Source organism: Pagrus pagrus, assembly GCF_965226575.1.
Source record: "Pagrus pagrus genome assembly, chromosome: 10".
In the NCBI taxonomy this organism is placed as follows: domain Eukaryota; kingdom Metazoa; phylum Chordata; class Actinopteri; order Spariformes; family Sparidae; genus Pagrus; species Pagrus pagrus.
In genome coordinates this window covers 31,551,709-31,576,846 of record NC_140194.1, presented here as the reverse complement: position 1 = coordinate 31,576,846, position 25,138 = coordinate 31,551,709, and the positions used below count along the sequence as shown (strand labels likewise).

Here is a 25,138-nt window from a genome sequence, read left to right as displayed (position 1 = left end):
GACTGATGAACACCTCCTCCCTTTGTCTAATTTAACCCTCCTCTTCCACCTCTCTCTCTCTCTCTCTCTCTCTCTCTCTCTATGTACTCTATCTTATTTGGCATTTTTCTCTCCCCTCCCTCAAATCACTCCTCCTCTCTACCTTTCTCAGGGTGATAGGCTCTTCTCAGGGTCAGGTTGACAGACTGAGAGACAGACATCTACTGTCATGATGTGGGCAAGCAAGGCGACAATAGCCTTTATCACCACAGTCAAAACTAGCTCTCCTTATGGCCCACAATTAACATTTTGAGGCAATACATCCTTTTTTCGCAACATCTTTCCTTGATTGCGATGGAACAGTTTATGTAATCAAGGAAAGATGTGAAGAGGAATTCACAAGGAATTAGAAAAAGACAGCCACGATGCTGAGAGAATTGGACAGCTCTTTCACTGGGCTACGTTTTTATGTGACAGCAGATGATGGTGCATTGCTTCAAATGTTGCTACCGCAAGGAATTGTGGGTGCGGACAATTTAGAGAGGGGCTGAATAATATAATAATATATCTTTCAGGGACTTGACTTGATTTGATTTGATTAAATTAATTAATTAGCGAACATGGAGGTTGTGGACAAGCACACTGATTTGAAAGCAGAACATGGATTTAAAGGTAGAACCTGATATCGAATGCAAAGATTCAGTCCAATGTGAATTGCTCGCCTGGCACATACGCCAAAAAGTTTCCTTGCTTCCGGGTTTACTTCCTGGTTATGTGGCCGACTATGCACAGGAGTATTAGTGGCTCTTCCTGTGAGCTCCCGCTGTGTCCATCGACTTTACATTGTGAAGATGTCACATATTTTCTAATCACTTTTCTCGGCTCAAGGAAAGTTTTACAAATATAAAACCATGGATCAAAAAGTCATAATAGAGAGAGTCATTGTGAGCATTGTGCAGTTGTAGGATTCAACTCCCAGTTTTCACTTTTCACACAGATATTGGTGTCTTGTTTGTGTAATGTGCTGCCATATACTAAATACTCACTACTGTATTTCAGGTCACTTACTCAGTAAAGCAACAGTGACTGCTGACAAACTACCAAGCTTACAAGTACAACCCTAAGCAATAGGGCTTTTTCAAAGCACTTTGACTTGTCATAGCGGTAAAGCTGTTAACATCAACAAGGTCTCTGTACTATTCAAGTGTCCCAAGAATCCATCACAGTGTGACAGTGACCCCACATAAACAACACCAGGATGAATCATAATTCAGCAGAGGTTAGAATTTGATCAAGGTTACTACGATAACAAAGGGAGGGCATATGTAGATGCAAAAACCTCTGCCTGTCTTCATTTAGTACAAGAATGGTTAAACACAAGTGTCCAAAAACATAGGTATGTGATGGCCAGTGGGGTACAGCCATGCCACCCACTGGTTACAATTTGGCTCTGCCATTGTCGCCTCTTCCCCCACTTCTCTGCGTTGTTTAAAAAGAGGGGTAAGGACAAGGAAGAAGTTGATTCAATTGGAAATGTGCACTTTTAGCAATGTAAACAAGGTTTTGCCAAATGATATTCAAACATAAACCCAAATCAAATTTGAACTTCTTTATGGACATACCTCAGGGTGTAGGACAAGTTATAAAAAACCTTTCAACATTTTGAAGGAAGATGGAGTATGACTTTGTTATTCATATACTAAAAATGCGATGACACTGTATAAGAATATTTCTCTTAAAACGTAGAAACTCCAAATCTCTAGTTCTGTTTTAAGAATGTTCCTTATGTATCACGTTCTTCTGGGGGGCATCGCAGGAGGTGTCTCAACACTCACCATAATCATTGATTTGTCATCTTCTGAAGGAGCACCATTTTAATTAACATTCTAATTTGATGGGCGGAGGAGAGAGAGAAACAGAGAGGCAGAGAAACACTGTTGATTAGTCCAGATAAAATGCAAAGATCAGAATCAGGATGTAAACAAACAAGCTCAGATTCAATGCAAAAAAAAGGGAAGAGAAAACAGCTCGAGAGAAAATAAGGAGGAGTCGGTGATCACCTTCACTTGTCCTTCCAGGGGAGTGAGGGAAGGAGGAAGTGGAGAGGAGACTAGAGGAGGTAGAGGGGAGGAGAGATAGAGAGTGAGAGGAGACTACCCAAAAAGTGTTTGAAAAGCCGTGGGTGGCGCGCCTTATCGCCCCAGTTCTCCTGGAGAGATTATTGGGGGATTAGTGCGAACGCTTGTTTCTAAAACATGATGAAAAGACGTTCGGCGCGTGATAACGCTTTGAACTCCCCTACTCTGCTCCTTCTAGGATCGTGCCTTCAGGCTGTCTTTCTACGAAAGACACGATTGGGGTGGGGTGAGCTGCTGAAGGAGGGAAAACATCTCCTGTGGTGTAAGTGTGGAGAATTCACTTTGGACATTTGTCCTTTGAACAGATGCAACAGATGCAACAAACTCTAGGTTTGTGTCCACTTAAATATCACCACTCTTTCATTTTCATTTCAGCTGAAATTTCTCAACATTTCTGCAACTTTGGTCCAATAACATGCACTTGCACTATCAGTTAATTAAAGCAGGATCCAATCAGAAGGAGAAGAGATATAATATCAGATTTGTTTTGTGCGATCCAATCAGAATAGAAGCAGTGGCATGCTTGCTCCTGGGTTGTCATGGGAGGCTCGCTGAGGAGGACCTGGTTGTTCACTCAACCAAAAAGTGTGAGGAATCAGCAGCCCAGCTGATCAGATGATCAGTAAACATTATTATAACCTGTTCTAAAGACCAACAGCCATATCAGCCAGAATATATTTAAATAGATAAATGGTTTTACGCCTCTTTCTCAAGAGATGCAAATGGCAGGATTTCCATATGACACAGGCCAGTTAACACGCCACTAATCTACTGAAGGAGATCTGTTGGAGGGAGAGTGAGGACTGGATCTCATCTGCTTCTCTTTGCCTCCCCTGCTCTCTCTGCTCCACTCTGATCTCTCAGAACTGACATACTCACCTACACTGATAAACATACGATAACACTAACACAAGCTATAAACATCAACATCAAAGACATAGAATAATTTGATATTGTTTCAAATTCAAAAATAAAGCCATTGCACTTGATACTTCATGCTTCATGCATTGCTACATGGACCTGGCAGTCACTGTCGAGGACGTCACGGTATTGCCTTCATCGACTGTCTTGAACCTGGGCGTGATCCTCGACGACGGATTATCCTGCACCCCCAACATCACCACGGTGCCCGATCCTGCAGATTTGCCCTCTACAACATCCACAAGATCCGGTCTTTCCTCACTAAGGACGTGACGGAACTCCTGGTCCAATCGCTGGTCATTTCCCGCCTGGACTACTGCAACTCTCTCTTGGCAGGACTCCCAGCCTCTGCGACTAAACCGTTGCAACTAGGAGTGTAATGGTACACACAAGTCACGGTTCGGTACGTAACTCCGTCTGGGGGTCACGGCTCGGTACAACAGGAAAAAAACAACAAAAAATCACATGTAAAAGACTAGCTTTTTTTTTCATTTATTTTGAACAGACACCAATTGACTGCAAAATAAAAAAACATCTGTTATAAAAGTAAAAAATAAATAGAATAAAACAAATGTATTAGGAGGGCTTTCATGATGCGCTGATGTGCGCACGGGATGGGAAACTGTAGCGTGGCTCAAGCACCTTTAATAAATACTTGAAGCCGGGCTCCTCTACTTTGGCATATGGGCGCATAGATGTTGATATGTATATGCCAATTGCTTCTCTGATGTTTTGGCCCTGTCAGTGTTAATGTCAAGAGGTGGCTTAAAAGCAGCGGGGATAAGTTGTTGCACCAAAGACATTTTTTTCCTCGCACCAGTGACAGATATGTAGGGGTGATGCCATCTTATGTGGGTTAGTATGTTTGAGGTGTTGCCAGCGACATAGTGAAACATCGCCGGCAGACAGTCTTTGTCTGGTCCTCCACTTGCGTGCCATCACCATTATATTGTACTGGGAAGCCAAAGTGCTCCCAAACAGCTGATTTAGATGAAGCCGGCAGCGAAGTTGCGACTTTTCTCTGCTCTGGCACCCCAGTGGTGGAACAAACTCCTGACCAATGTCAGGACAGCAGAATCACTCACCATCTTCCGCAAAAGACTCAAGACTCACTTGTTCAGACTTCACCTCGACCCCGTTTAGCATGACTCTTTCCCCAACCCTCCACCCCAAAAAAATAAAAAGATTAAAAAAATATGCACTTGTATGTTCTTACCCTTAGCACTTACATCATCGCACTTATGTACTTATGTTATCCTTGATAAACACCTACTTCGTCAGATGAGGGCTTGAAAATCTTTTTCTACTTTATCGACGGTAATATGTCGTGGTTTCTTTCTTGTGAAAAATGTACTTATTCTAAGTTGCTTTGGACAAAAGCGTCTGCTAAATGCCCTAAATGTAAATGTAAATACTTCCCTTTGTGCACATGTGTATGTGTTGTGTGTGAATGCACATGAAAAATGCTTCCTGATGTTCAGTCATAGTCAAAAGTTTACATACACTTAAAGAACATGTATATCATGGCAGTCTTCAGTTCCAATGATTTCTACAACTCACATTTTTGTGTGATGGAATGGGTGGAACACATACTACTTTGTCACAAAAACATTCATGAAGTTTGGTTCAGTAATGCAGTCTTTATAAATATACATACAGTTACTTGAATGATTCAATTCTGGTGATTAGAGAAATTTGTGTGAATCAAATGTTCTTTGTAGCATTGCCTCTTAACTTCTTCTAACTGATTCTGATCGATAACAGCTCGTGACTTTTCTGGGCCCATTTTAATAGGGCTTGTTTGAGACACCCACTAGACTCAGCCAAAAACGGGAAAGTCTAAAGAGCTCAGCATTGATCTGTAAGAGCACATTATTGATTTGAACAAGTCAGGAAAGTCACTTGGAGCCATTTCAAAGCAGTTACAGGACCCAAGATCAACTGTACAAACAACTGTTCGTAAGTATAAAGTGCATGGCACAGTTGTGTCACTGCCACGATCAGGAAGAAAACACAATCTATCAACTGCTGCTGAGAGAAAACTGGTCAGGATGATCAAGAGTCAACCAAAAACCACCAACAAGCAAGTCTGCAATGAATTCGAAGCTGCTGGAAGACAGTGTCCACAGTAAAATGTGTTTTGCAGCGCCATGGGCTGAGAGGCTGCCAAGCAAGAAAGAAGCCCTTGCTCCAGACGTGGCACCTTAAAGCTCAAAGTTTGCTGCTGATTACATGGACACAGAAAAACCTATGAACGAAAACTCTGTGGTCAGATGAAACAAAAATTTAGTTTTCTGGCCGCAATGACCAGCAATATGTTTGAAGGCGAGAAGGTGAGGCTTTAACCCCAAGAACACCAGACCTACTGTCAAGCATGGTGCTGGTAGTATTATGCTGTGGGGCTGTTTAACTGCCAGTGGATCTGCTGCTCTAAAGAAAGTAGAATTTGGAAGAATTTGGAGATAATCCCCCTTTTTTAGGAAAACCTAAACTCAGACAGAAGATTGGGTCTTGGGTGCAGTTGGGTGTTCCGACAGGACAATGATCCCAAACACACATCAAAAGTGTTAAATGAATGGATCAATCAGGCTAGAATCGAGGTTTGGGAATGGCCTTCCCAAAGTCCTGACTTTAACCTAGGGCTGGGCGATAAAACGATCTTGATAATTTTCAAGATACATTTTTCCACGATAACGATGATACATTTATGACAATTATTTTCGATATAGTTATTTTTGAGTCCGCTTTCCTCTACCTAGAAAACACTACATCAACAGCCAATCGCACAGCAGAGAAACAAATGCATGTGGTTGATACATGTTTCCGGCCCCTCCCACTCACAACTACTCAGAATGACGGTGACCACCTGTGTGTCTAGCCGACACAAGACAATGAGCGGTCCGACAAGCGAAACGAAGTGCGAGGAAACTGACAAAGACAAAGAAATTGTACTGAAGAAAGGTCATACCACTTCGGTTATTTGGAAATAGTTCGGCTACCTGAAGTCTGACAAAGGACAGACCAGCATTAGGTGCAAAACGTGTCGGCGACCAGTCCTCAGCAGAACTGGAAACACCACCAACCTCTTCCATCATCTCAAAAGGTACCGTACCAAACAGGACTCTGAAAGTATGAGTTGGCGCTATCATGCTAGCGTCAGCCTCACCTCAAGTAGCCAACTGCCCAGCCCCACTGCTTCTACTAGTCAAACTTCAGTTCGACAACCAACAGTTGCCGCTGCTTTTTCAGCCATTAACCCATATAAGAAGAAGCCGAAGCAACACAAAGACATAACCAGCACAATTACGTACTGCATCGCTAAAGATATGATGCCTATAAGCATGGTTAAAAAATCAGCTCTACGCAGAGTGTAGGGTAAAGTTGAAGGGGCAGCTCAGAGATGTCACCACTGATATGTGGCCTGGTCACACGTCCGAGCTACATCAGGTCTTACAGAACAGGTGGCATTAAAGCTGAACTGAACAAGTATCTGCAAGCTCAAGAATGTGCAATATTCAAAGAATACAGTAGCAAAATCATCCTCAACATTTACCTTTTTATTTTATTTTCTTTAATCAATGTTCAGTTCACTATACTACCTCTAAAATGTTTGAGACGTTTGAAACAAGCAATTTGTTGTGCATATTCATCATTTTATTTATTCAGTGATTAACATAAAGCCATTTGTTTGGCTGGTTCTGTTGAATGTTTGTCACCTATTCATTCTGACAGTAAATAGTTGTATTTTATAAACCATAATTAACCTTCTGGTTCGTTTTGGGTTCTGTCCTAAGGAAAATACTAAAACTGTCAACAATTCAACATTATTATTGTTAAATATACTGTATATCGTGATAATTATCGACATCGATCAATATAAAAAAACATATCGTGGTAACAGTTTTGGCCATATCGCCCAGCCCTACTTGAACCCCCATCTGGACTGTGCTGAAGAAACAAGTCAGTTCCAGGAAACCAACACATTTAGTTGAACTTCACCGATTCTGTCAAGAGGAGTGGAGCCAGAGGACTACCAGAAGCTTGTTGATGGCTATCAAAAGCAACCAATTGAAGTGAAAAAGGCCAAGGGACCAAATATAAGAATAACTGTATGCCTTTTTTTGACCCAACTGATTTGGCCATATTTTTGAAAGACCTACAATAAATTCATTATTGCACTTGAAAATGAAAGTTGTAGAAATTGGAACTCACGACTGCCATGATATACATGTTCTTTAAAGACATATGTTAACTTTTTACCACAACTGTAGTTGTGTTTCTGGGTAGGCCTCGTATTAAAGATAGCTTATCTGTCCAGGCCAAATAAGAAGCAGAAGACATTTTTTTGAGAGAGAAGTTGAGAGATAGAGGACAATGCTGGAAGGGGCAGGACTGCTGAATGAGTCATGCCAATCTCACCCAGAGAACGGGGCGAAGCCTGGGGGCTTCACAGAACCAAGTGAGGCTGAGGACTGACTAAGACAGGTGGTATAAGGAAGATAGAGGTGAAGAGAGACAACTTGGAAAGATCTGGTGGGGAAAAATGCACATACAGTATATAGAAGTGAGCATATGGTGGAAACATGTCCGAAGCAGGGGGATGAACGATGGAGGGAAATCGACAAAGCACAGCCCATGTTAAGCCAAAAGAAAAGTCATTCTACAAAGAAAATGAATACTGAAAGTATAAACATCACTCTATTTTTACGTTTGTTGTTCCACTTTAATACTAAAAAAAATAAATAAAAAAATCTGAAAAACTAAATATATGTTAATAAAAATGAAAAACAGACAGCACACCTTTCAAAATGATAACCCCTGGCTTTAGAATTTATTGTCTCCCTTTTGACTTTGCAGCACTCCCTTATTGATCTGGTTGTGTGTTTTATGTTAACTGATGAAATTCTTTAATGTATTAATTCTTCATATCTTCCATTTCAGAAAACAAAAAAACAGTAGAGAGTGGAGTTTTGGCCGGGTATAAGAGTTTAGGTTTATTTGTACTATCTATATCATTAAAAAGGAATCTTACTCTTTGCAACCAAAGGCTCCTTCACTTTGACTGATACTCTGGAATACTTTGGTTGTGCTTGTCCGCACTGGATTTGAAATGAACAAAATGATAGGCAGCGCAGTTAATAGACTTGCAATACATGTAATACGATATCTGATATTTGTCGACGCACCATCAGAGACATGCCGATTCAACATCATGATAATGTTTGAGGCCATTGTTTATTTCAAAACAGATTTATCTATAGCCCATTTCACACAGCCTGCTCAGTGCAGGACTGTTGCATCTGTATTACGCCTTGCGATTCTGTATAAAAAAGTACGAAGAAAGAATGGGAGATCATTGTTGTTCCATGTCTGAGCCGGCAGTGGAGGTAGTGACAGAAACGACGCGTAGCCTGTGTAAAAAGCCTGAGCAGGCAGGACGGGACAGGGGTGCAAGGTTTTGACAGTGTGTTATGCATGCAACCCAAAACTGGGATATTTAAAAAGGCTGGAGTTCACGTCCCTTTACACACCTGACCTTACCTTACCTTACTTTAACCATTCCAAAGTAGGTTAAGAGGAAAAATCAATACATGGCAATTGGGTTGACTGACTAGTTAAACTATATACAGTTGGTATGCAGTAGGAAATTGGGACAGAGCAGTAGATCAGACTGTGGTTGAAATGAGACTTTTACAGGTGTGAACTGTGCAACTTATATTCTATAACTCTTTTTAGAATTATCCTCTTCATCAGTTACTTCATGAAAACAGTGCTTTTAGACACTAAGATGTATTCTCCTCGTCACAGAAAAGGTATGTAGGTGAGCTTATCCTTTACATCCACTCTTCTAAAAACCAATCAAGGAATGCAGTGTGATGGCTCAGGCCACAGGAATGAGCAGATTTCTCCTCTCCAACACACTGAAGAGGATAGCCCTGACCCCTGCTGACCCACATGGGAGGGAGGCAGGGAGTGATGGAGGGATGGATAGAGTAGGGGGAGGATGTGGAGTGACAGGAGGAGAAACACAGGAGGAATGTGAGATTATAGCCACAATCTCCAGCAGATACTGAAGGTCCGTCTCCTCGCCTTTTCAGTCCACAAATAGGAGGGGAGGAGGACAGGGACAGAAAATGTGGAAGAAGAGCGAAAACGGGTATTAAGAGTCAGAACAAGATGCATTCCACGCGAACGCAAAGGCCTAAAAAAAAGAAAACGGAGAAACGGAGAAACGGAGCTTCAGTTTAAAGCAGGAATAAAATTGTATGGGCAGCGGAAGGGAGGGAAAGAACAAAAGGTGATGGGTGAGGGAATGTGTGAGTGAGTGCTTGTGTGCACACACACACACACACACACACACACACACACACGCGCGCGCGCGCGCACACACGCACGCACATGCATAGACATCTATCTGTACACTCAGAACCTCACTGATGATAAACAAAATCTTAGAAATGAGAGCCTATCAAGCAGGAATCAATCACTGGGGGTTGTTGTCCAGGAGGATGGCGCCATATGGAGATAAAAGACAGGCGGACGTCTGGGGAGGGCTGGGAGGAGAGGAGGAGAGGAGAGGAGAGGAGGGGAGAGGATGGAGCGGGAGTCTGGGAGGAGAGGAGAGGAGAGAGTACTGATGGGGAAAGGCATGAATGTGCAGTATAAAGTCCATCTGACATTATTTGAACTCAGAGATTTTTTTGTGAATCGGATATGAAGTGGTTTGAGCCCAGATGTGGACTGGTTAAACTGGGTTGGACTAAAATGTGTTGAGCTACATTCAATACCTGGAGCTGAAAATAATTCAAGGTACAGTAAGACAAGTGAACCAGGTATAGCAACATAGTTAAATGCAAAAATGACGTTGGGTTAAGTGTTTGTGTGCGTGTAAATGACCCAGCGTGTGTGTGTGTGTGTGTGTGTGTGTGTGTGTGTGTGTGTGTTTGCTTGAGTTGCACTCCATGCCAGGAAGCCTCTCCCAACATCAGTATCATATGATTAGATGGACTTGCACATGATGCAAAAACCCAGCCTCTGATAGGGCTCCATCCGGTCCCACACACTTTTTCCAGTGAACACACACACGCAAAGATACACACAGCTGTTTTTTAGTTGTCTGTCACACACATATTTTATAAGTTGTTTAATTATTGTCTCTCTTTGTTAGTGATCTGACCTTTTCCAATTGAAACCCTTCAGTCAGTTGGAGTTCCCTCTTCAGCCTTCTGTAGCTAACTAACAACATGGTTTACAATACTGTATGTAAGATATAGCATTTAAAAAGCCACAATATTTCACTCTAATCACATTCACTGGTTTGTCTTGCTGCTGCATGCAGTAATTATTTTCAAGCTTTGAGTTAAGAAAAACAAAAAAAACCTTAATAACGAATTCCTGTCTAATTAACCCAAAAATGACAAAACAGCCATACTGATGTCATTTGCAATGCATAGACAATCACCATACATGGTCAGCTCCTGTGTGTGTGCCTTCATCACCTGGTGCTACATTAAGTTTGAGATGATAAACAGCAAACATTTACTGGATTTATTATGGTGAATAATAAAGAAAAAGATTACCTCTGCCTCCTGATCATCTGTGCTGCCCTCTGATTGGAGGATTCCTTGATAAGGGCCCCAAGTTGTGTCTGGATGGAGGTCCCTGCCAGCCACCACCCTGCTGTCACAGCCCTCTTTACTCAACTCCAGGTCATCTGGAGGAAGGAGAGAAAAGAGAAAAAAACATTCCTACGGTCTCTATTAGGGATCAACCAATATGGTTTGTTTAGGGGCAATACTGAAACAGATTATTTATAATCAAGGAGACTGATTACCGATATACATTCGCAGTAAAAATGAGAACCTTAGTGTCAAAATTTAGAATAACCATTGATGGAACGTTACTAACTACAATTTTGAGGTACTTGACTTGAGCATTTCCATTTTCTGCTACTTCATACTTCACCTCCAGTACATTTATTTGACCACCTTAGCAACTAGTTACTTTGCAGACAAAGATTCTTCAGTGTTGACGGGTTACTACAGGTGACGTGTAACCAATCAGATAATACTGTGGGCGGGACATTGACTGAGACCACAAAGTGGTGACTACAGACAGAGGGAGGATGCTGCATCAAAACCAAAGTAGTGCAGTTAATACATTTTGTCGTCAATCAAACACAAATGATACCCATAAGGCCCAAATTAATTGTCCTGGTCAATAATTGGTCTTTTTTTCCATTTTGAGACTGTTCATTGAATCAATAGGGAAACACTGAAAGATACTGTTAATTGGTAGAAAATATAGTAGCTAATCAAAATATTGGTTTCGGCCTTTAAAAGTCCAACTGGTTGAAACATGACCCACCATTTTTTGCAGGGATCACATGACAGGCTAGAAAGGGGAAAAAAACATGAACTGGCAAAAGCAGCATGTGGCCTAGACTTGACATGACCCTTTGCAGCAGCTCAGACCATCCAGCATAAACCGTCTGCAGCTCAACAGGAGGGGGGAGTTTGATACAAGCTGAGCACTTTCTGTCCTGGCTGCTCCAAACAGGGGAAACTTCTCGTGTACTTCAGAAAGTGATAACTGTAGAAGGATGGCAGTGATGGCTGTGGTCTGAGCAAGCTGCAGCCCAGATGGAGCCAGTAAGCCCAGAGGCATGGAGGACTGATCCATCTATTTAAAACCTAAGAGTGCAGGAGGAGCAGCAGTCAGTAGTTTAGAGAAGTCTCTGCACATCAGAGGATAAATGAACAAGTCTGAGCAACACTGGTGAGTGTTGCAGTAGAAACTGCAGCGACTGACTGGATGGGATTAATGCCAACTGTTTCAGTTACATGAGCAGCCTCAGGGTCTACTTCTGGAGAAGCTTTCACGTCATGACCATCCATCCAACTCTCTCTCTGATCAAAACACATTTAAAATCTGCCTCCCCACTGTGCCTCACACCCTCCTCCCCTCCTCATCTCATCCATGGTTCAGGCGACTGTTTCGGGGGGTCGGTCTAAAGTGGCGGGCCTGATAAGAGTGTTTGTCTAACACTCTCCATGTCAAAACACTCATCTATCTTCTCTGTATCTATCCCCACCAGAGAACAACAGACAGACGCTGATAAAATGGCTTTCCCACAGCCGGTGGGGTGTGGAGGAGGTGGTGATGGTGGGGTTATGGAAGGGGAGGAGGGAGCAGGAAGGAGTGTGGTTTGAGGGAAGAAAGTAGGAGGGGCGGTGAGAAATATACGTTTGTTTAGTAAAATGAGTCCTTAAATGCCAAATAGTGGTTGAAAATATTGTTTCACGGACTGTTGTGGCAAAGTAACACAGGAATTGGCATGTTTCTCTTAACTTGCTGCTCAAAGTTGCAATGACACACAGTATGATAACACACAGGTCACACAGGGATAAAATCTTATGGCACTAGTTGACCTGATTATATCTGTTTTAATTGGATCAACATTAAGCCAACCAACTTGGTGCTCTGGAAAAAAATGACTTCATGTAGCCTACTTTAATCAGTGCAGGCACTTTTAAACAGTTTTTCAAACAGGTGCTGACACACTTTGCCTACAGGTCATAGTATATGTTGCACTGTAACCAGGCCTACTTTTTAGTTCTCTTGCCCAGGTGCACATGGGAGAGTGACATCGATGCCAGACGCAACAAGAGCTGACCTGACCTGTTGTGCTCGGGTCAGGTTGGGCTGAATTTTTCATTGAATGACTCAGGTTTTGGGGAGAGCTCGATTTCACAAATCAATTCTGAAAGACAATTTCTTTGTCAGATGACAGTAAATTAAAAAGGAAACATCCAGGTTGTTGGGGTCTGGTCTCCTGACAGGTGATGGTTGTCTGGTTCTGTTGGGGTTTGGACCCAAATGTTACATGTTCAAGTTGGGTCAGCGTCACATTTCAGTCCCAGGTCATGTGTCAACCCAAACATGACTCCTCAGACAGTCTAACCTGCTGGCTGCAGAGTCTGAAGTCCAGAGTCTGTCCAGCCAGTATCCTATCTCCTATCATCCTATGGGGCCTCAGTTTGGCCACTCTGACCCTCCTTATCACAGCACTCCATCAATGTCCAGTCTGCCTCTGTGCCATTGGTCAAACCTCACCACATGGGACTTTTATCAGCCTGACCAGCTCAATTGACCCTCATTGTGAAATGGTGCGAGGATTTGACCTCAGTGAGCCAACACAGATATTCACCTATAAACAAGGCAAACACAAGCGTTAGTTTGTCAGGTTAGAACTGACTGAGTCTGAACTGAAGCTGTTGACAGTGGCAACATAACATGAGCGTTTGAAGTAGATACTGCAATGTCAAGATCTATTTAATTAAAATCAGTTTCTGTTTTATCCCTTTTGATCCTTTTCCACCTTAGCCACGTGCAGCTCTATGACATTCATCAACCATGCAACCTCTGATTGAGGGAATGTTGTGCCAAAGGAAACGGCTGTCTGACGGCAATGTAAAATGCCAAAAATGTTCAAAATATAGGGTACATTTAAATGGATATATATATTTTTTAGGTGTGCCTTCTTCTAGGTGGCCAAAATATGTCCTGCTGTCGGTCCCGTTTAGCAGTACAATCCCTGTCAGTGCTCCGAGCTGCTTCACACAGAGGGAGAGCTGACGGTCATCTACTGCAGGTAATACACTAACTAAGGATAAGTACCTGATACAACCCGACATCAAAAGACATGAACTATCACTTTAACATCATTATTACCGTTTAATCAATTGACAAATTAAATGTACATATACTGCATATAAATGCAGATGATGGAGTTTAACTGATTATGGGCAGCATAAATGACTGTAGATTAAGTAGTCAGGGTGTCACTTTTATGAAACACTGTCATTTCATACTGGTAGAAAGAAGGTGCTATCTGATTTGCTTGCTAATCCCAGCAGGTTAGCTGTGTTCACTGGGGTAACATGATGCCTCCAATAATACTAATCCCTGTTAATTACGGCTCCTGCCCACCATAGACCTGGAGAATAACCCAGTGCTCCTTATCAACATGGCTGCACTTGCTACTACTACCCTTACTGCTCTGTATGATACTACCCCCTTCACAGCTGTATACTGTACTGTACATGCAGTGCCTGCACGTGCACACATCCATGCACATCATCATTCTTTCTGTCAGTGTTGGATGACCCATCCTAAAAACACAAGGCTGGATGGGCTTGTTATCAATATCAACCAGTTCCACAGTATCCACATTGACACACGCACTAACTTACAATCTCTCTCTAATGCACACACCATCACAACAGTATACACCCCCTGTCATCAGCTGCACACATACACATACTCACAAAGGCTTATCAATACGGACTCTTCAGCAGCCACTGGGGCGTCCAGGCCTCTTTGACGAGCCAACACAATAAAACAGTCAGACACAATTAACCAATGAGTGTAGGGCAAGGTGGAAGGGGGGTAGAGCTGAAGGTAGCAGACAGCTGTTAGAAGAGACCAGGATGGTGTTGATGCTGTAAGAGAATTTATTTGATCAGTGCTGTTTTTGTGTGTGTGTGTGTGTGTGTGTGTGTGTGTTTTGTTTTGCCAGTCTTAATCTACCAACTGTTCAGTTGTTTAAAAGAGTGAGTTCGGGCACTGGAAATTACACAAAGCAAAGATATTAAGTTCAACAGAATCAAATCCATTCCTGAAGAATTACTTTGTTTTTGACTGTGATGCTGATGTATAAAAATACAGACATAAAATTGAAAAAAGATGCTGCATCAGTTCCTATAGTGAACTAGCTACGATTGGTCAATACAATAGGTCGATTCCCACCATCTTTGTCAGACTCACAAAAGTTGTCCTTTGATCTCTGGAATGGCTATGTATGAGATAATAAAGCAACAACACTAAAGGACTCAATTTAAGTATGTTTGTCTTCAGTGTTCCACAACCTTTTGTTGACCACTGTGTAGAGTATTTATACACAAAAATCAAAATACAAAATACAAAATACAAAATCCTCGATTGGATTTAACTAAGCAAATAGGTTAGAGCCTTCCATTGGATAATTACTGCAGTGATTAATATGTTGCAGCTGGCAACAACATATTTAACCCTGACTGGTGCAGTGAGTAGCTTCTCATTTTTTGAACAACCACGTGGGAACACATATCCTGTGGTCGTGGAAATGCTACTACTCTGTTTCAGAAGGGTCAAATTATTGGCCTGCATCAAGCAAAGAAAACAACTGAGGAGATTGCTGAAACTACTAAAATTGGGTTTTAGAACTGTCCAACGCATTATTAAAACCTGGAAGGACAGTGGTGAACCATCATCTTTGAGGAAGAAATGTGGTCGGAGACTAAACAACTGTGTAGACTTTAGTAATCCACTTATCAGCTAATTGGAAAAAAAGGCTTCAACTTGTTAGGAAGCATAAAGATTGGACTCTGGAGTGATGGAAAAAGGTTGTGTGGTCTGATTAGTCCAGATTTACCCTGTTCCAGAGTGATGGGCACATCAGGGTAAGAAGAGAGGCGGATGAAGTGCTGCACCCATCATGCCTAGTACCCAGCGTACAAGCCTGTGGGGGCAGTGTTATTATCTGGGGTTGCTTCAGTTGGTCAGGTCCAGATGACTTCAGCTGACTACCTGAATATACTGAATGACCAGGTTTTTCCATCAGTGGATTTTTTCTTCCCTGATGACACGGGCATATTACAGGATGACAATGCCACATTCATCGGACTGAAATTGTGGTTCAGGGAGCATGTGACTTCATTTTCACACTTGGATTGGCCACCACAGAGTTGAGACCTTAACCCCATTGAGAATCTTTGGGATGTGCTGAAGAAGACTTTACGCAGCGGCCCAATTCTCCCATCATCAATACAAGATCTTGCAGGAAAATGAAGGAATCAAGGAAAAAACAGTCAAAGTTGCACACACACACACACACACACTTACACAAAAGGAATGACTTAAGATGTTTAATCAACATGCAATCCTGCTGGGAATAATATGGGGGACAAAAGTGTTAACACTACACTTAATCGGGTAGATTGTTGTGTTTTGAGATGATTAATTTCCATATAGTCAACTTGGAGGGAAAATAATTAAACCTGCAGCTGAGTTGTTATCTTAACTGATATGTCATATTATTAATTAGTGGAAAGATTAGTGGTAACTGTCCAAAACTTTGGGAATAATCCAAAAAACAGAACACTCAAAGACCCAAAGATGGAAAAGCAGATTTTTCTTTTTCCAACTGTAGGCTTGTGAGGAAGCTGGCAGTGATTAGCACTTCAGTTATTTTTGTAAGTTTGTTTCAATTCCATTTCTTTCTTAGTTTGATATGGCAACATTGGCTATTGAGTGTTTAAAAAGTACATAAAATAGGTTGACAAAAAGAGATTACAGTCTATGGAGTTCCACATCGTACTAGCTTGGGTCCACTTTTGTTTGAATGACTAATCCTTCTTCTGTGTTGTAGATAACAAAATAAAGATTAAGGATAATCTACTGTAAGTGCTGTGAGAAAAAGAGAATTAAAAATGTTAATTTAGCAAAAAACATTCTTTCCGTAGTTATAGGGATTATCTCACAAAAGCCTCAACAGTTCAACAGTATAAATGATTGGGGTGTCAAATTAGATGAAAATAAAAAAATAAAACTTACAGTGCACGATATGAGATCACAGTCTCAAATTTGTTTTAATTAAAGGCAGGGAGCAGACCAGTCCCCGATTATCTGAGAGGTCTGGACGATTCATTATGTAGTCTGTAGATCAGAAATCTATTTTGGGTCTTTATCATTCAGTGCTTTATAAACCAACAGGCACCAAATCCAAAAATGGCTGTCTCCAGAGGTGGTTGTATTTGGGGTGTGTTGATCATTTCTGGTGTCAGTCTGTAGATTTTTGTGTGTCTAAAGTTCCAACATTGAGAAAGTCACCTGAGCTTGGTTTGCAAGGCGCCACATATGCAAAAAACATGCATAATGCAATTGTACCTGGTCATCAAATAGGAACACCCTCAAAAAAGAACCGGGCTGATTGAATATCAGTGAAAAATAAACAGGAAAAAAAGGAAAGGTGTTACCCAACACTGATGTTCTCCTGTATCCGGCCTAATTGATTTTTAAAAAGACTATTGTTGATATCAAATGAGCACATCGCGGCAGAGCTATTGATTTTTTGACACCACACAACAGGAAATCTTTATCTACGTGCTACTCCGACCCCACACTAATAGGTGGGGTTTAACCTCTGCTGAATGACAAATCCCAACGCCTCCCAGTCCTATTCTCTCCAGTCCTCATAGGAAACAGGACAAATAGTGTAGTTCTGTTAATGGTAGAAAGATAAGGTTGTGTTCTATGTTTAAACGTTAAATGCAATTACATCTGCCAAATATACAAAGGCTTATAAGTAAGGATATAAGTAAGACAGTTTTTGCCGACAGTCTCAATTGCTTCTATATGATGAGCCAATACCAATTATGCATACACAAGGCAACATTTTTGGTCATTTATGTGTATACATTTGTATTTTGTTTACTGAATATGATCTCAAATAAATAATGTGTGCTTCTTAAAGGCCATGAAAACCTTTTTATTTCTTAAATAAATAATTAAGATTTTTGGGGGGCTTTTAATGCCTTTATTTTGTTGATAGTGACAGGCGAAGACTGGACGGAAGGTGAGAGAGAAGGGATGACATGCATCAAAGGAACCGTATTGGCTATCAACCCGGGCTGCTATAGAATCTGCCATGGAACATGGTGCATGCTCTATCAGGTGAGCTACTGGGTGCATTAAAACTTCAGCAACAGGATGGGATCCTACATGAACACAATGCCTCTACTAAAGTTAAAATGTTTTGGATGTTTTACAGGTGTAAGGCGACGCCTTTTACATTACTAAATCATTTGATTCAATGTCAGCATAAAAAATATTAATTAATGCTGCTTTAAGTGAAATCTTTATTTTGTATCAAGTATCAGCAAAGTCTGCAAAGGCTCATTAAAAGTGTATGCAGTAAAACGTATTTCCTACAGTAGCAGGATTCTTTTTCACAAGGCAATGGCAGGTCTCAGTGTGTATACTAAAACATTCTATGCATCTCATTGGCTTAATTAATAACACTATATAATCAATTTGTTTCTGCCTTGCTAATTTATAGGCTTATAAATTTGATTATCAATGTTCAATCAGAAATGTTTAAATCTTTTCCCCTTTGTTCATTTTGGTAAATCTAAAATTTGGACTCATGAATTCTTCACCATTTCACATTAATGACCGCACATCATTTATAATGCTGGTTGATGAAAGCCCTGAATCTAACAACAAGCAAGACCTGATTGCACCTCCTTTTTCCTTTCTTGTCTCTCTCTCCATGATCTTCCATGCAGCACCCCTGGGTCCCTGGAGTCCAGCAGGCTCAGCTCGGCAGCAGATAGACATTTCTGGGATAGGCATCTACTGCTCAGGACCACGCAATCATTTCCATTTTACCCTCTGTTGCACAGGCAAGATAAGACACCTGCGTAGCTCCACTAATCAGATGAGCTTCAACAGAACTTTATCATTGACATTTACCACTGTTTACCCAACTAATTTCTCTTAACTGCACTGCTGAACTTTTATCTACAAAATACATACACCACCAGAAAAGAGCAAGAAGCAAACATGCAAATTCACAAATATGCGAAGAAAGATAAAATGAGGGGGGAAAAAACTAGAGGCATTTTTTTCTGTTCAGAGGACAGGGTGTGAAAACAGAACAAGTGACAGGGCTACTGCTGATGAGATGAGCCCTCCTCCCCCTCCTCCTTTTCACTGAACACAAACAAATACAAAGAATACTGACATTCACATGCAAAAACTTCATTTTGGAGTTCAATCAGCTGACTGCTGGCACAGAGTTTTATTGATGCGGACAAAAAAAAAATGTAACGCTGTATGCAAGTGTGTGAGAAAGAGTCCAACATTATCCAACCAGTCACAACACAGATGAGGGGAAATCGTTTTCAAAATAATGTAAACCAGTTTCATCAGTCAGTGTAAGAAACAGTGCAATGCTAAATGTGTTATCTATGGTTTTGTTCCAGGTCCAACTGTTGGTGCAAGAAACAAAGCTGCAAACAATGCTGACTGTTATGAAATTTGCTGGGCACATTTATGCTCTCCACAGGCTGAATAAGATTTCTAATACCATGCTCACGTCAAATGTAAATGTTAACTAACAATATCTCATGATCTAATCAAGTATGCAGAAGGGCACGAAATGTTTTGAGCATTGTCCCAAGAGGATACACTTATTTGATGCTCACGACCCCATGCATAGCTGGAAGTGTGGTTAACCACAGGGCAGCAGACCAATGAGCTGATGGGCCACCATTAGCTCCCCATTTGTCCCAGTCTCTGAGTAGTGCAGTTTTTCTTATGTTAAATTACTACCTATTCGTTGCAGTATAGTTGCATATTACAGCTAAAATGTAGAGAGAGAATGATAACAGCAACCATCAACTCTTTTAATATATAGCATGTAAATATTACCTTAAAAATAGTCCAAACCTATCTGTCAAGAAAGCGTTTCACCAATTTTAAAACAAAGACAGTGTCAAACACACTTATAGAAACTTAAGTCTGTGTCCTTTGTCTTTATATTTAGAGGAAACAGACTACAAATTCAACAATATTCAGTTTCAAAGCAAAATGACACTGACTGGATAGTCATGACTCGAGGAGAAAGAGGGATTTCTTGGGAGTATCCTAACATGAAACTGTGTGACAAAGAAAAAGAAAACGAAAGTCCATTAGTGTGCGCATCTGAGTAAGTGTATGTGTGTGTGTGAGAGGGCACGTACTTCACGAGCACAGCCGCTCCCTCATTCACACTCCCATCTCCATCTCTCCCAGCCTCCCCTCTCTCCTCTGCTGTAGCCTGTCACAAATTGAAAGTGGAGACCTTCCAGAAACTATCCCTGATAATCACACATAAATTAATTAGAAAATGTTTCTTGACATTCTCTACACACAGACGGGGAGAGGAAAAAAGACTGAGGCAAAGCCACAAAATTAATTGTACGGTATGTGACTTCGATAATTAATTCAATCATTAATTCATGTCTGCTTTAACAACTCCTTCTGGATCCCGCGGAAAAGGACATTTCAATCAGGCTGGTATCGGCAATGTGGGCTGGGGAAGGAGACATGGAAAAGTTAAAGAATGATAGACTTGCTCGACTCACTCAGGGTCATTTAAAGGTTCACCAATTAAACAGACAAGAGCAAGAAGAGAGCAGTGAGTGCGAACAAACAGAAGCTGTAAAACACAGAGATTTTTTCACTTTCTAGTCAGTGTCCATATCCAGAAAGAGTACACAAATACTGTTCTCTGAAGCATCCTACTGTAATGCGTTTATGGAAACGACTGGAGGGAAAAAGAAGCTCTGCCAAGGAAAATTGACAAGATTTAGGATTCAGGCTCTTTCCTTTCTTTCCCATTTGGATTTATATTCCCTGCTGCTGTATTCAATAAAGTTAACCAAAGGGAGCAATGGTTTTCTGAATAATTATCAAAATACTGCATATATCTGCATATTCATCAAGAAATAAAAGTAATCAATATAATTAAAATACAAAGTTAGTTTTAGACTTTACTTTACACACCTGCTGCAAGCCAATTCTTTTTCTCTTCAGACAGTTTGCAATGCTGAAATGTTCATTTAGAGTCAACGTTCCTGACGAGATAAAGTGGGATAAAACCCATTAAGACGATCATAGAGCACACAGTTGACATTATAGCCAAAATTACATTGTTCACGTTTATTTCTGGTGCTGCTGTAGAAAAACAAACTCTCTCAAGACTTTGGTAAACAAGTGATTATTGTCTAATAAAGGAAGGAAACTGGTGAGGGAGAGATAGCGTAGAGGACATAGAGAGAAAAAGACAGAACATGATAAGAATTAGATATCATGAGGATGAGGGAAATGAGCCTAACGCAGGGGATATACTGTATGTGTGAGGGCTTTTTCCTGTGATACTTCTCTTATACTTCTTCTTACATGGTGCAAGCATCGTCAAAAGGATAGAAACATGAGGAAAATGCTCTAGATTTTGTTGGGTCTTACTGCTACCATGAATCAGTTTAGGGTTGGAGCTTTTTTTGACATCATAATGCAGAAAAAGATGCCTGAGGTGAGGTATAATTATAAAATTCCGCTGCATGCAAATTAATCCTGTTCCCTTGACCTTAAGTCACTGAATAGGTTCCACAGTAGCTTTGTAAACATGATGGGGGCAGATGACTAAACACTACTGACCACTCCAGTCAGTGTTTCCTCCTGCCTAACGGTTTATATTCTTTCTTAAACCGAGAATGGTGTGTGGTTAATAGCAGAACATTACACCAGGACCACCAGACTGCCGTTTTAGCATGATTAACATCTTTAGCATGGATAGCAAAAGCTGTTGGTGTTGTGTTGATGTTCATGTTGTTATTTGTTGTGTTCTGTCTGAGTGTTTGGACAGATGCTTTGGCAACATTGTTGTTAAAACTTTCATGCCAATAAAGCCCCTCTGAATTGAATTGAAAAAATAGCATGGATATTAGCACGGATACAAATAGGATGGATATTAGCAGTGATAACGATAGCTGTCACTCAAACATGAGGTCTTCTTGTGTATTGAGGAGCTGCAGAGACTATTCATGGGCAAACTGTACTGTACATGTAGCCTACTGCCTCTAGACAAACTCACTGTGTAACATTCCCGTGACTACACTGTAACAGCAGTGTGCTCTGAGCTCAGCCACTGACCGTTGCTCTCCACCACAACTGCCCTATTCTTAAAGGAGCCCCGCCAGCTTCATTTTTCACTTTAAAAAATACAGCTTACTTCTACAACCTAATGCAACCAAAACACATTACAGTGGGGCTTCAAAAAATGGGAAGATGGAAAGAGGACCATTTTGTGCAATTTAAGCAGCAAAGAATTTTCGTACCATCGGAGATCTTCATGCTTGAAATATAACCGCCTTTCACAGTTGAGAATGTCAATTTATTCATTGATTCACTCATCTCCCAAATCCATTTGCACTGAAATGCTCTTAAATGCTTATGGCAAATATTGGTATGAGCGATTCATTTCTATGAAATAATTACAAACCTTGTAATTAATTAGTTGTTTTTTTTAATTGCTTGACAGCCCTCTGTTTTAAATAAAAATGTTTATTGTTAATAAAATTAAATTAATTGTAAAATATCCTGCCTATGTTACATTTCTTTGTCACAAGTGTTTAACCAAATTTGAGGGATCATTGCAAAAATTGTTTGTGTATCAGCCGATATATAGATATCAGAATGTATTCCCCTAATATCGGTATATTACTGTATTTACCCCCCTTGAAAGAGCAAGAAAGTGGGAGGAGGAAAGAGAGGGAGGGAGGGAGGGAGGGAGGGAGAGAAAGAAAGAAAGAAAAAGAGTGCACAGGAAAAAAGCTGCCCTTCACCTGTTGTGTATATTCTACATATGTCAATGTGTGACATATTCTACAGATACAGACATTAACACTGTAGTGAAGCGGTGATATGATGTCAATATGACTGTCTGCAGGTCATTTTCAGGTCTATTTTTGCTGAAAACCGCGCATGTTGCGGTCAAAGGATGCGAGACTCTGGACCTCCAGATGAAGCCCCGCTGTAGCCTTGTTTGACACACGCCTGAGAAGAGCGACTCACGCAGCCAGTATGGCTGTTCTAACCTGTTAACATGGACGTCGAAATCAAAAGCAAGACATAGCACCACGCACAGACGGTGCTCACGCATCCAATGTGGGCAGCCTGTGAGACTCACATCATCAACATTGCACAGTTACATGAACATTGCATAGGCATAGGCACATAGATCCATTTCGTGTATATAGCATCTCTATTCTATTTTAATTGGGTTTATTTCTAATTTGTTCCAATATATATTTCTCTTGGTCAACTCCTACCACGCACTGCTACTTATTGTATTGTATTATTTGCACGCTGTTTGTTCCTGTGCCAAATTGAATTTCTCCTACGGGAGATCAACAAAGGTATATCTTATCTATCTTATCTTATCTTAAGCGTGGTGTAGCTAAACTTCACACAAAACATAGTGACATTCACCGACACTAGATATCGCACTAGAGCATCAGCATCTCAGACCAAAAGAAATTTGCACTTCATCTTCTCAACAACAAAAACATCTGAACATACACTGCTGACAAAGCTCACATCACAATACACACAGAGGGAGTATGACTGCAATCTCTGCTCAGGGTGCCATTTCTCCACTATATCTTTAATTAGCAATTAGCTCTTTGTTGCTATATTAATGTTCAAAATCTCATATATTTCATTTAATAGCTTTAAATTGTTGAAGATGTTGTCAGTAAAACACACACATGCATGCATTTGTTTACCAACCCCACTGCTGTTTGACATATTGATGTATGGCCAAAACAACAAAAGGGAAAAAGAGTAAGGCCTCTAATTTCACAGAGGTGTGGGTCAGAACATGCTGGTCTAAAGTCCACGAAGCTGGTAGTGACAAGACTGAAAAGGTGTGGTTAATTTAATATAATAAGCTGTGACAGTTCACCAGATATCTCAACTGCTGGTGTCATGGACCTCATCACTGTTACACTTGAACTTGAAGCACACTCAACAAAGAAGCATACACAAGTCTGAGATGATGGTGTGCTAGTGTGATATCTGGTTTCAGTCAATGTCACTAAGTTTTGTGTTAAGTTTAGCTACACCATGCTCAAATTCTGTGAGAATATAAATGAAAAGCCATAACTTCCAATTTGTTATTGAATATTCCACTGTATTTCATTAAGGCAACAGGAGATGTGTGAAATTCAGCAGAAATGCATTAAAAAATAAAAGCATGCCATTGGGAAACACTATCAACAAGTAGCGAAGCATTAAGCATCACTTCACTCTCTTTATCATTTCAGGCTCTGTATAATTCTCCTGTACTATAGGGACTTAAGTCATATCGAAAGGCTTTAGCACTTCAAAGAGAGCTTAATATATGTATTCTTGCAAGACTTTCCATCGATAAAAATACATATTTTATAAATAGATTTTGATTGATTGATTGATTGATTGACTTAGTGTCCTTTCCAGAGGTTCCCCACGAAACGGAGAAACACGTTCTCACTTCCAACTCAAATACAGCAGATTGGTCAGTTTCAAACAATGACGCTCTACTAGGGCTGGGCAATGAAACGATCTCGATCACTTTCATGATAAAATTACCCACGATAACGATGATAAATTTATGACATTTATTTTCGATATAGTTATTTTTGAGTCTGTTTTCCTCTACCTAGAAAACACTACACCAATAGCCAATCGCACAGCAGAGAAACAGACGCATGTGGTTGATACATGTTTCCGGCCCCTCCCACTCACAACTACTCAGAATGACAGTGATCACCTGTGTGTCCACTCGAAACCGAGTGTGAGGAAACTGCGAAAGATGAAGAAATTGTACCGAAGAAAGGTCATACCACTTCGGTTATTTGGAAATAGTTTGGCTACCTGAAGTCTGACAAAGGACAGACCAGCATTAGGTGCAAAACGTGTCGGCGACCAGTCCTCAGCAGAACTGGAAACACCACCAACCTCTTCCATCATCTCAAAAGGTACCGTACCAAACAGGACTCTGAAAGTATGAGTATCATGCTAGCATCAGCCTCACCTCAAGTAGCCAACTGCCCAGCCCCACTGCTTCTACTAGTCAAACTTCAGTTCGACAACCAACAGTTGCCGCTGCTTTTTCAGCCATTACCCCATATAAGAAGAAGCCGAAGCGACACAAAGACATAACCAGCACAATTACGTACTGCATCGCTAAAGATATGATGCCTATAAGCATGGTTAAAAAATCAGCTCTACGCAGAGTGTAGGGTAAAGTTGAAGGGGCAGCTCAGGGATGTCACCACTGATATGTGGTCTGGTCGCACGTCCGAGCCACATCAGGTCTTACAGAACAGGAGGCATTAAAGTGTATTAAGCTGTCAATTCAACATTATTATTGTTAAATATACTGTTTATCGTGATAATTATCTACATCG

General features: G+C 40.9%; 1 protein-coding gene across 1 annotated transcript in view; it reads right to left on the bottom strand.

Moving 5' to 3' along the window:
* zfpm1 (zinc finger protein, FOG family member 1) overlaps positions 1-25,138 on the bottom strand; it is a 120,130-nt gene that overhangs the window by 21,689 nt on the left and 73,303 nt on the right. Inside the window, exon 4 of the mRNA XM_084363470.1 lies at positions 10,619-10,752. Within this exon, the coding sequence (XP_084219596.1) occupies positions 10,619-10,752 (134 nt within the window). The remainder of the gene's footprint in view (positions 1-10,618; positions 10,753-25,138) is intronic.